Here is a 12,383-nt window from a genome sequence, read left to right as displayed (position 1 = left end):
AGCGTCCCCGCTCGGCGCGGCCCCTGGAAGGCTCGGCCCTCTCGGTAAACCTCCAAGGGACGGCGTGGCCTCGGTCGGTACGGGCCTCCGCCGGGTATTCAACGTCGGCACCATCTCCACCTGGGAGACAGGCCGCGCTCAAGGATGTCCGCCGTGGCGCCGCGTCTCGGCAGGAGAGTCCGCGCCTGGCCGGAAGTCCTCACCACCGAGAGGCCGGCCGGCCCCGGCGCGCCTAGAGCGGCACCGGAAGTCCCTCGGGCGGAGCCTCAGGCCGACTTCCGGCTGGGGCATGCGGGACGCCGTGCGTGCTTTGTCCGCTGGTGTGCGGGACGGGCGGCCGTGTTCCTGTCGTCCCTGGGCGCCGGGTGAGTGGCGCGTTCCGGGCCGCGGGCGAGTGTGGGCCAGGTCGTCGGGTGGGTGAGTGTCTTGGCGCCGAGCTGGCTGTGAAGGCGGCCCGCCCCGCACAGCTGTCCCGGAGCCCCGGCCTCGGGGAGCCCCTGTCCCGCAGCTGTCGCGGCTCCCCCCGCGGGGCTGCAGTCGTGCGGTGGCCCGCAGCTCCTCTGCCCGAGGAACGTCATGTGGATACCCGGTCCCGCTCCCTAGTTTCCTTCCCCTCGTCCCAGGGCTCACGCAGCAGGCCTCGGAGCCTCCAGCGGAAGCGTCTGTCGCAGTTCTAAGCCTGCCAGCCCCTCCGAGGTGGCCTGGGCGGGGTCCCGGTGCGAGTAGTGCTGCTGTTTTGCTCTGAGCTTGCCTCCTTCCCCCGGATCCCGAGGGAGCTCTCCAAGTGATGCTGGGAAGGGGGCCGGGCCTTGCGCCGCTTTGTGCTGGAGGAAATGCAGAGCAGGCACCTTCTGCCCTGCTGGGAGTAGAGGTGGAGGGGGAAATGTGAGCAGCAGAATTTCCTCCAACCGTTGGGCCTGAAGGAGAATTCCCAGGTCGGGAGAGGTGGTTTGGCTGTGCTGTTCTAGCTCTTTCGTCAAGGCTGCCTTTTCCTAGAAGTCTTTATCAGTCCTAGTGGCCGTCTCTACCGATGTCAGGGAGAACATTTTACCCCTCACACTGGCTCCATCACGGTGGCGGGATCCTCAGGGCCTGAGGTCTCCCAGGAATGTTAGCTGAGGCAGGCTCTGAACTCAGGCAGTTGTCTGTAGAGCTCATGCTCACAATCGCCCTGCGGTACCCTCCCACAGCACATTTGTTCCATGAGGTCAATTCATGGATGAATCAATGAATGATAGAAATAAGTGGGTTTTTTTGCCCACCTAGGATCTGAGAGATGCCAGTCTAACAGAGGTGGGACTTTTGTCCCTAGTATAGATGTAACATTTTAACGGTATCTTAATACTAGCAGTAACCACAGCACCTTCTTATGGGCGATACAGAGAAGAATTGACAGAGGGCTTGCTCTGTCTTTTCACAAGCATACACACATGGGCCCAGCCTCTCCTGGAATGATAGTAGTGGACTCCTGAGTCTCCTGGAAAGGTCTTGAGGATGATAGGGAGAGAGGGCAGAGCTGAGAAGGCCAAGACAACATTTGTGAGCCAGAGATGGAAGGGGTGGTCAGGGAAGCAACTGACCAGGCAGAGGGCAGTGCCACTGAAGCAGTTCAAGGAGCTGTCAGGCATGTCCAGTGCTGCCTCGAGTCATGGAAGATGACTGGGGAAGGACACTGGACTTGTCAGGAAAGGAGAAGATCGTCAGCGTCCTTGGGCAGACCTGTGGGAGCAGAAACCAAATGGCTATGGGATGGCGGGGGTGGGGGGGGGGTGGAGATGGCAGCTAGCAGCTGATTTGGTGTTCAGCAGGTCACCTCCTTGAACCTCAAGGATGGTTGTGAGGAGGATGTAAGAAGACAAGGCAAGCACCACCGGGCGCGCAGGGTCCTTCATCGCTACAGTGGTAGGAGTACCGGGTGAGGAGAGTGGCAGCTCCAGGGCAGGCACAGAGATGCAGATGCTCAGGGAGCTCTAGTCTCTGTCTCACTCAGGGTCGCCGTTTGCTCTTCCTTGTTATTGCCAAGGGGGAACCTTGGCAAACCTTCCTGCTTCCTCTCTTTGGGCCGTAAGCAGCAGACAGTGAGTCAGGCTAACCTTCGAGCATAAAGGCCACGGTACCCCCTTACCAGTGTAGATGTGAAAACAGCTTCTAGTGCCTGCGTCTGGCACTGCCCCCTCGCCACCTCAGAGCCACTCTGGGCTGCTCACAGGTTCCCACTCCCAGATTAAGCTCCCGCTTCCTTTCCAGCACCAAGGATTGTCCCTTCTCTCTCAACATCAACTGTTTATTTAGACAGTTGCATGTTACCTTTTATCCATCAAGTTCTGTGTGTTATAACAGAAGGATGGGACATGATAGCCCAGTATGTTATGGAACCAGAAGTCTGGTGTATTTTTAGTTCATTTTGTTCATTCAGGTTTTTTAAAATAAAGAGTATTAATTTAATTTTGCTTGAATCTACAGAATATAAAGGAGCTAAGCAGAAACTGAAAGATTGCTGATTTTCAGATAAATGTTTGTTCAAAGCAAGGTATATTTGATCTTAAAAACTTCCTCTAGGGGCCGGCCTGGTGGCATAGTGGTTAAGTTCACATGCTCTGCTTCAGCGGGCCAGGGTTCACAGGTTCACATCCTGGGCACAGACCTAGCGCTGCTTGGCAAGCCAGGCTGTGGGGAGCATCCCACATAAAGTAGAGGAAGATTGGCACAGATGTTAGCTTGGCAACAGTCTTCCTCACACACAGACACAAAAATAAATAAATAATAAAATGTATTTTAAAAAAGCTTTAAAGGTAAAAAACATGAAAATCATTAGAAGGCCTGCACATGTTTTTAAAGCTATATTATAGACAGATGAAAGCTTGTTTTCAGGTCATATAGCAGTCATTTTAAACATAAAAATCAGAAGATTCACTGACTTCCAAAACAAACAAAAACCCAACATCCTACCCCCCCTTTTAATTAAAAATAAAGAGGCTTAAAATATAAACCTGCTTTTCTGTACTGATCCCAGCTGACCTAAGCGAAGCATCCTGTGAACATGACCGATCACACTTGGGAGGATCTTTGACACTGGGGAGAGGGGCCTGGAGACAGGCCTGGATTTGAACCTTAACTCCGCCACTTAGTGGTTCAGTGGCCTTGGGTAATTGACTTTCTCTTTCCATTTCCTTGTTTGTAAGACAGAGGTAACAGTGGCTTCATAAGGTTTGGAGGAGTGCATGAGACAGTGGCAGCTGGTTGTTAGCACTGTGCCCGGTTAGGGTTTGGGGGCCCCTAATGAATAGTACCTCTCCTCCCCTCCAGGGTTCTCAACCAGTGAGGCACACGAAGCACAAAATGTCACTCTGCTACTGGTCCAAGGCGAGGGTGGAGCGACATTGGGCTCTTCAGGCTGAATGCCAGTTAGACTTCTCTGCCGGCTCACCAGCAGCACTGGATTTCTGCAGCCTCTCCTCAGGCCGCCTGTGGGTCCCCTCCCCCCCCGACTCCAGCTGGGAGGAGCAGGGCAGAATGCGCCCCTGTGGAAGACGTTGGGCGCTGCAATCGTTAATCTCCCACACCTCTCATTCTGCTAACTCATTCCACCTCTGAGGAGGAGAAAAGGGCAGGCAGGTGGCAGGATACTTCAGGGAACATCCCTCCTCATGACTCCAGAGGTGTAGGGACAAACGCTCCCCCCAGCGCCTGGCCTGCTGTAGGACTCAGCACCTGGGATGGAGACACCGTGCACAGCGCCGGCGCGTCTGTGTGGATGACCTTGGGGAACGCCAGGGTATATTGAAAATGGGGAAAGGTGGCAGATGGATAGGTACAGTGTGATTCCACTGTTGGTTTTGAAAATCGTGTGTGTCCACAGTAAACGTATAACTGTGTTTGTTTAAGCAAAGGACTAGATGAATGTGTATGAACTAAATAGCAAGCAGTGGTCATCTGTTGAAGTGCCGGGGATTTTCACTGTCTACAGTGTGTACCTTATGTTTTTAATCACTAGGAATTCAAAAGATATAAAAGTAAGGTAAAACAGGATATAAGATTACTCGGTCCTGATTTCATAGAATATTGGTGCAGAAAAAAGACCAAAGGAAAATTGTTAACCATGGTAATCTGAGTGGTGGGGTTAAGGGTAATTTTATTTTTCTTTAAGTTTTCTCAACTAGCATAATTTACCTTTATACCTTGAAAAAATAACTAGTTAAAAGTAATTTTTATAAGCAGGAGAAAGATTTTTTAAGCCAAGTTAGTGGGCCTTTCACTTAGGAAAACACTCTCAGTGACTGCCACCAGGCAGTGGTGGTAGATGCTGTGTCACAGAGCCCCACCAAGTGGGCCACTGCTGCAGGGAGCTCTGTTGCCGACTAATTAGAAAGCAAGTCTTCTGTGGATAGAAATGCCTCGCCTGGACTTGTGTTCAGCTTCTCATTCTTACTGTCAGTTACTGGTTGGCAGATTGCATTGCTTTCTTATCACAGGGAGCATGGCATCTGAATAGTCAGGTTGTCTATTAGCGTTATTTGAGCACGGGTTCAAGTTGCTGTAACAGACTCAGAAATAGTGTTTCCAACAAGAAACTTGGTTTCTTGTGTTCCATCTCACAGGCAGGTGGGCGGCTCCGCCCCGGAGGCCCTCTGGGAGCCTGGCTGCTCTGCCTCACGGGCACGTCGCCGTGGGGTGGGAGAGGGCATGTGGAGACAGGCAGCATGCACACCTCCCTTCTGTTCCTGTCTCATTGGCTGGATCTGTCACCGGGTCACACCTAACTTCAGGGGACTGTAGGAAATGTAGTTAGTTGCTGGGTGGTCGTGTGCCCACTACAATTTCCAGTGGGGTTTCTGTCACTCAAAGAAGCAGGGACCCTGGGCAGTCTTCAGTCTTGGCCACAGTTCACCCCCCCGCCACTCTTTGTCCCACACCAGGCCATACTCACTGCCTCTAGCCCAGAGCCAGGCCCTCTGGGTGGCATGTGGCTCTCTTTACCAGGCGCTAGTGCAGCTTCACACAGTGCAGTCACACTGTAGACTGCGACAAGTCCCAGCCTCCTGTATACTGTCTGCAACACCCAGCGAGAGAGCAGGGTGACTGCAGATGCGCCCACTCAGGCAGGGGAGGAAGCCCAGACCCACAGCGGTCACTGGTCCACGGTGGTTCCCAGTGGAATTTGCAAAGGTGTCCTGAACTGGTGGCCACTAAAGTGAAACAGTGCTAGGACCCGGGACCCAGCGGAGACAAGGACCTCCGTCTGCCGGAAGACAAGGACAGGAGTGCTTATAGCAGGTTTATCCATAAGAACCCCAACTACAAACCACTCAGCTGTTCCTCACTGGAAGAGTGGACAGATGAAGTGCGATGTGTTCATACAGCGGAATGCTGCACGTCAGCGAAAGGAGCTGCTGGAACATAACTCGCTGGCGACTTTCAGAGACGTAACAGTGAGTGTAAGCAGAAGCATCTTTTTGGGGTGATGAAAATGTTCTGGAGTTAATTAGATAGTGGTGATCGTTCTACAACCTTAGGAATATTCTAGAAACACTGAATTGTGTAGCTTAAAATGGTAAGTTGTATGGTATGTGAATTTTATCAATAAAAAATGGGTACATGTTGAATAGAAAGCAGACACAAAAGAGAACATAGTGTATGATTTCAATTAAATGAAATTCAGAAAGAGGACTCCCCTATAGTAATAGAGATGGTTACTCTTGGAGTGGGGGCCTTTCAGGCAACAGAAATGTTCCGCGCTGACCTGGGCGGTGGTTCCACAGGTGTCCATGAGCAGTTCATCAAGATGCATGCACTTTCTGCAATTTATAGCTCGCGTAAAAGAGGTGTGCTGAAAGCGTGCTCTGCGGTGGTGGCGGAGCACCTGTTGCCTGGTCACCCCGCTCTCCTGCTCCCTAGGTGGCTCCCCTCGCCCCTGGCTCTGCCCTCGGAGGCACATCCTGTTCCTTGGCGGCCGCGGTGGAAATGGGTTTTGGAGGGTGTCCCTCACAGGGCTGCACAGCAGTCAGTCTGCTTCCCACCAGTGCAGATTTGGGGCGGGAAGCAATCATATGGGGTCATCTTGGATGGAGCTCCCTGGAAGTGGACTCAGCTGAGGAGAGCTCTTATGTGACACACCTGTAAGGAAGGTAGGATTGGGTGGTGGAGTCGAAACTGAGGCCGCGGCTGACCCCACTGGAGCTCGGGGGCTGGGATGACGCTTCAGAGTTGCCCCAGATGGAGGCAAGGGCACTCGGTTTCCCTGATCTGCTGGGTGCTGGCTGGGGTCTGGTAGGCAGGGCTCTGAGATGGTCCTCCAAGACCCCTGCCCCTAAAGTATGCACCTCCTCCCAGCTGCCGTGGAGGGATTTTGTGGATGTGATTAACGTCCTAAGTCAGCTGACCAGGTGGGGAGATTCTCACTTGAGCCCTTGGAAAGCAGGGTTTTCTGCAGCTGGTTGCAGAAGAGAAGTCAGGACTTCTAAGAGCCGTTCCTGCTGGGAGATGTAGGTGGCTCTTAGGGGCTGAGAGCAGCTTCTGGCTACAGCAGGGAACTGAATCCTGCCGGCAGTCTGAGTGAGTTTGGAAACAGGTTTTCCCAGAGCTGGTTGACACCTTGAGTGGCCCTGAACAGGGGTCCCCATCCTTTCAGGCTACAGCACTGCGAGATGACAGATGGGGCTGTTTTCTGCTGCTAAGTTTGTGGTAAACTGTTTGCAGCCATGAATAACGGAGTGGGCCTTCCCTGGGAGAGGGGCGTGACCTCGGGTGAGGCAGATTCCTGCGTGAAGGCAGTTCCCAGTGTGAGAATTCCAAAGCTGGAGGGAGGGCATGGCTCTGAAGAAGGGAGCTGGTCACAGCACCGCAGTAATTGTGTAAGGGTCAGTAACCACTGCCTGAACAAGCTTTTCCAAGGTAACACACCTGTGGAACGCAGACCACCGAATAGGTCACTGGGACTCCAAAGCCCCTGTCCCCCCACCAGTCTTTGTCTTCTCCCTAAAGATCATCACTGTCTCAGTTCTCCCACCAAGGATTGGTTGTGTCTGTCTTTGAACTTCATGTAAATGGAATCCTATGACATGAACTCCTTTGTGCTTGGCTTCTTTTGCTCAACATTACATCTGTGAGATTCACCTGTGCTTGTGTGTGGTGGTTCCTTTTCATTGCTATATATTATTCCCTGGTAGGAGCAGTCCTCAATTTATCTGTTCCTCTGTTGATGGATATTTTGGTGCTTGTGAGTAGTGCTGCTGTGAACACTCCAGCTGTAGACTCCTGCAGGGCAGACTTGGTGTCCCTGAGTAGACGAGATGGGTGGGTTTTAGTGCACAAGTGGAGGTGTTTAGTTGGATCAAGGACAGTTTAACCCATGTAATGAGGGAGAGCATGGTGTGGGTACAGACACAGGTAGTTGGTAAATGGGGGAGAAAGTGAATGTTCTCTATTTTCTTATTGAAGTAATAAGCAAGGTCATCACTGAGAGGGAGGGGTATTGTTGGACATTCGAGAAGAGGAAAAAGCAGGAGATGGTCTCAAAGGAGAGCTAGGGAAGTGTATAAACTGCTGGCAGCTCTCAGGGCCCTGTTAGCCAGGGATTATAACTGTAGAGAGCTCAGTCGGCTTGGATGCCAACACAGATCGGGAAGCAAGTTGAATTCAACCTGAGCTGGGGTTTTCCCATGCAAGTATGATAGAGGGAGAAAAGGACAGGGGCGTTAGGATTAATATGCAAGAGAATGATTATAACGTACAACCTGAAATGAATGTAATCCCGCAGACCATGGGCTCTCATCTGGGCAAGGACAGCAGGGAGGACATGAAGGAATGAGGGACAAAGAAGAGGTGGCAAGATTGATAAATTTCTGTTTCTTTGGAAATATGTCTTGATTTTTGGAGTCCAAGCCATATTTCTACCCATCTGCCACCCTGCTGATCTGTCCCCTGGAGTTGGATGTTAGAGATGGTGCCCCAAAGAAGCCTTCCCAAGTGGGAGAGGCTGGTCTGGGGTGAGGCGAGCACTGTAGTGGCAGCATGCTGGGTCCAGAGTGTGGGCAGAGGAAACAGTTTCCTCTCTCCCACTCCTTGGACATGTGTTTTATCCCCCATCTGCTCCGGCAGATTCCTGTCTGTTAATGAAAGGGAAAGATGATGTTATTCTCTTTTATTTCAGATTCTGACGTAGGAATTGGTGACAAGAAGGTAACCGTGGAGCCTGAATTTCTGAGGATGGAAATCTACAGGAGACAGTGTCAGAAACGCTCACAGTGATGGAGCCCCCCACCCCTGAGTCTGGGCGGTGCCCTGAACTCAGATTAGGGGGGCTGTTGGGAAACCTGGAAGGGCAGAGCCTGCAGAGAACCCCTTCTCAGGAGAGAGGTTTCAAGCAGGTGACAGTTACCCATTGGAAGATCCAAACTGGAGAGGCAGCCCAGGTGGGCACTAAGTCAGGAGGCGGCCCAGTCCTGAGCTCAAACCTCCTCATCCTTGAGAGGGAGCTCGTAGAAGGGGAGGCCCACCCGTGTGAGACTTGCAGCAAAAGCTTCCCATTTAATTCAGACCTAGTTGGACATCAGCTTTCTCATACTGGGGATAAACTTTACAAATGTGATCAGTGTGGGAGAGGCTTCAGCCAGAGCTCCCACCTGGCTGAGCATCAGAGAGTTCACACCGGAGAAAGACTCTATGTGTGTAACGTGTGTGGGAAAGATTTTGTTCACTATGCAGATCTTACTGAGCATGAGAGCATACACGCAGGAGAAAAGCCGTTCAAGTGTGCTCAGTGCGGGAAAGCGTTCTGTCACAGCTCAGACCTGATTCGGCACCAGCGAGTTCACACCCGGGAGAGACCTTTTGAATGCAAAGAATGTGGGAAAGGCTTCAGTCAGAGCTCATTACTTATTCGACATCAGAGAATTCACACGGGAGAAAGACCATACGAATGTAACGAGTGTGGAAAATCCTTTATCAGGAGCTCAAGCCTTATTCGACATTACCAGATCCACACAGAAGTGAAACAGTATGAATGTAAGGAATGTGGGAAGGCCTTCCGTCATCGCTCAGACCTCATCGAACATCAGAGAATTCACACTGGAGAGAGGCCTTTTGAATGCAATGAATGTGGGAAAGCCTTTATTCGGAGTTCAAAGCTTATTCAGCATCAGAGGATCCATACTGGAGAAAGGCCTTATGTATGCAATGAGTGTGGGAAGCGTTTCAGCCAGACGTCAAACTTTACTCAGCACCAGAGAATTCACACTGGAGAGAAACTCTATGAATGTAATGAATGTGGGAAAGCTTTCTTTTTGAGTTCATACCTTATTCGACACCAGAAAATCCACACTGGTGAGAGGGTGTATGAATGTAAGGAGTGTGGGAAAGCCTTTCTGCAGAAAGCCCATCTCACAGAACATCAGAAAATCCACACTGGGGACAGGCCCTTTGAATGTAAGGACTGTGGGAAAGCTTTCATTCAGAGCTCCAAGCTGCTTCTACATCAGATTATTCATACTGGAGAAAAGCCCTATGTATGTAGTTACTGTGGGAAAGGCTTTATTCAGAGGTCAAACTTCCTTCAACACCAGAAAATTCATACTGAAGAGAAACTCTATGAATGTAGTGAGTATGGGAAAGATTTCAACTCAACTCCAAACTTTAAAAATAATCAAGGTATTCACCAACAGGGACTTCCCTTGAGTAAGACCCCCATATATTTGGGTGAGAATTCTGTAGGTCAGGGGGAACATACCGATAACTTATAATTATTCTCTGACTCAATGAGTGATGTTTGGAAGTGAGTGGCATGAGTCCTAATTCATGTGGCTTTCAACACGTCAGCATTTCCCAGTCACAGATGGGGCTGCTTTAGGAGTGGGCTACCACCTACAACTTTGCAGCAGTGCTGGACTGCTGTCCTTGTCTAGGGACACATGTCCTCAGGAGAGCCGCGTACCTGGACAACTGACTTTGACCTGGAACAAGGAGCAGGGGGAGCTAGGTCTCAAGAGAGGGTTTCTGTATTTTATTGCACAACTACAATTCGCCCCTGAGTTAAGTCCCTTTTAAAGCAGAAGTATGTACAGGCGTACCTCGGAGACATTGCGGGTTCAGTTCCAGACCACTGCAATAAAGTGAATATTGCAATAAAGCGAGTCACATGAAGTTTTGGGTTTCCCAGTGCATATAAAAGTTATGTTTACACTATACTATAGTCTGTTAGGTGTGCATTATGTCTAAAAGAAATGTACATACCTTAATTAAAAAATACTTTATTGCTAAACAATGCTAACCGTCATCTGAGCCTTCAGCGAGCTGTAATCTTTTAGTTGGCGGAGGGTCTTGTAAAAAACACAATATCTATGTGGGGCAATAAAGCAAAGTGCAATAGAATAAAGTATGCCTGTATCTAGTCTTACTACTTAAAAGAATATTGTGTAGCAAATTTGGATCTATCAGAAAGACAAGTTGGAGAAAGATACTCTCTTATTTTAAACCACAAATTGGTTCCCTGTTGTCCTTGGGATCTCCTGCATCCGAAGGCCTCTTGCTTCTTGGAGCCTCATCTGCCATGGCATAGCTCCCTGCTGCATGGTTGGCCCTATGGCGGCACTAACTGCCGGACGTCCCCCCTTCCCAGCTCTGCCTTCACCTGCCTTGTCCTCCTTGAATGCTGTCCTCACCTGGTGAACTCCTCGTTGCTAGTCAGGACCCATCTCCGGCATCACGTCAGCCTCAGCCAGCTACCTCTCTGTGCTGCTGCTGCTTGGTGCTCGCCTGTTACAGCCCTTAAACTTTGATAAATTATGTTTTTATGTACTCTCTCATTGTTACACTGTTAATTCCTTAGGGACAATGATCATATCTGGTTGATTTATGTGTCCCTGGCGTCTGGCGCAGTGCAATAAAAAGCACACCTCAAACCTGTGTGTAATTGGCACCTCTCTTGCTCTGTCCTTTCTATATTGCTATTGTTTAAGTGTTTGTATTTTTGTTTTGTGTGATCAGTATAATCTACTGGTTTACTGGAAATATCTTGTCTCAGCCCTGTTTCTGTCTTCTGCTTATAATTAACTCAGAAGTTGCAGGCAATAGCCAGTATAAAACTAATGCCCCTCATATTTATTGCCATTAGAGCTCACCCATGACTGTCCACTTGCTTTTGGGGAGCACTGTCTACACTTAGTTGTCTCTGTATCTTTCTAACTCAAGGGGCACACACCCCCAGTGCACTACACAACTTTTCTTGTCTTAGCAGTCCATGATTGAACTCAACTTTTCAGCTCTCTGGCTCATTTTGTCATTTATTTGAAAATGTATTGATGCCTATAAGGACCAGTGCTAAATAGTGGGAGAACAGAGATGAGTAAGACATCATCCATCCTGAAGTAGTTCAAAGTCTGAAAAACAGAAAGATCACGGTGCACTGAGCGAAGTGTTGAAACAGAAGTATGTTCCCAGGTGTGTAGGAGCGTAGGTGAGGAGGTGACTGATTTGTCATGGAGGGTCTGGGGAGGCTTCACAGAAGAGTTGACGTTTGAACTGGTCTACAGAGAAAAGTAGACGTGTCAGCTAGAGAAGAGAAGAAAGGACGATCTGGGGGAGGGAAGCCATGCAGAAGCAGGGAGGCATGACCGATTCCTCTGACAGGGCTGTTCAAAAGCGGGCAGGTTTATTACACAGGGGATCCCTGTCTAGCAAAAGTCTTGTTGCCTCTGAATTTCTTTGAACATTAACCAAAAGAACCAGTTTGGAAACAGAACAATTTTTTGCCCATGAGGGCATATTTTGAGTTTTTAACAAATTCCAGCAACTGTAGAAGCCTTGAGGGGGTAAATAATTTAGAAAGAGCATACAGTACTCCATCTTCTGGAAAACTCACCATTACCAGAGTCGTTTCAAATGGTACAGAAGCAGATATTACCAGGCCATTTTAATCAGCTTTGTTGAGGTCCAATTTCCATACAGTAAAACACCTATCTTAAGTGTACACAGTTTCGACAAATCCATACATCAGTGTAACCACCATCACAATAAAAATAACATTTCTATTGCTCAAAAATGTTCCCTTTTGCCCTTTCCCCATTAGTTCCACCTCAGCCCCAAGTAACCGTTTTCTGTCCGTGTAGATGAGTTTTGTTTGTTCTGGGTCTTCGTATAAATGGATTCATACAGTATGTTCTCTTGTGTGTCTGGCTTTCTCTTTGGTATGTTTTAAAGACTCAACCAAGTGGTTATGTGTTTCAGTATCTCTTTGCTGAGTAGTGTTCCATTGTGTGGATAAGCCATCATTTGTTATTCATCTGTTGATGGAAATTTGGGTTCCCAGTTTTGGCTCTTGTGAATAAAACTGCTATGAGCATTTGTGTAAGCGTGTTTATTTGGATATGTGTCTTTATTTCTCTTGGGTA

General features: G+C 49.4%; 1 protein-coding gene across 2 annotated transcripts; it reads left to right on the top strand.

Annotated features, from left to right (window-relative positions):
* Positions 1-246: 246 nt before the first annotated feature.
* Positions 247-12,149, top strand: ZNF623 (zinc finger protein 623). 2 transcript variants are annotated; one of them, XM_046641799.1, is made up of 2 exons: positions 247-365; positions 8,150-12,149. In XM_046641799.1, the coding sequence occupies exon 2, from the start codon at positions 8,247-8,249 to the stop codon at positions 9,735-9,737; it is 1,491 nt and encodes a 496-aa protein (XP_046497755.1). In that variant the 5' UTR covers positions 247-365; positions 8,150-8,246; the 3' UTR covers positions 9,738-12,149. The 2 variants fall into 2 exon arrangements, with proteins under 2 accessions (XP_046497755.1, XP_046497757.1); XM_046641801.1 differs by having other exon boundaries at positions 294-417.
* Positions 12,150-12,383: the final 234 nt, after the last annotated feature.

This window comes from Equus quagga, chromosome 16, assembly GCF_021613505.1.
Source record: "Equus quagga isolate Etosha38 chromosome 16, UCLA_HA_Equagga_1.0, whole genome shotgun sequence".
In the NCBI taxonomy this organism is placed as follows: Eukaryota; Metazoa; Chordata; class Mammalia; order Perissodactyla; family Equidae; genus Equus; species Equus quagga.
This window is presented reverse-complemented; position numbering and strand designations above follow the sequence as displayed.

Coding starts and splice junctions, on each gene's coding strand:
- ZNF623 (XM_046641799.1), top strand. CDS start 8,247: ATGGAGCCCCCCACCCCTGAGTCTGGGCGGTGCCCTGAACTCAGATTA.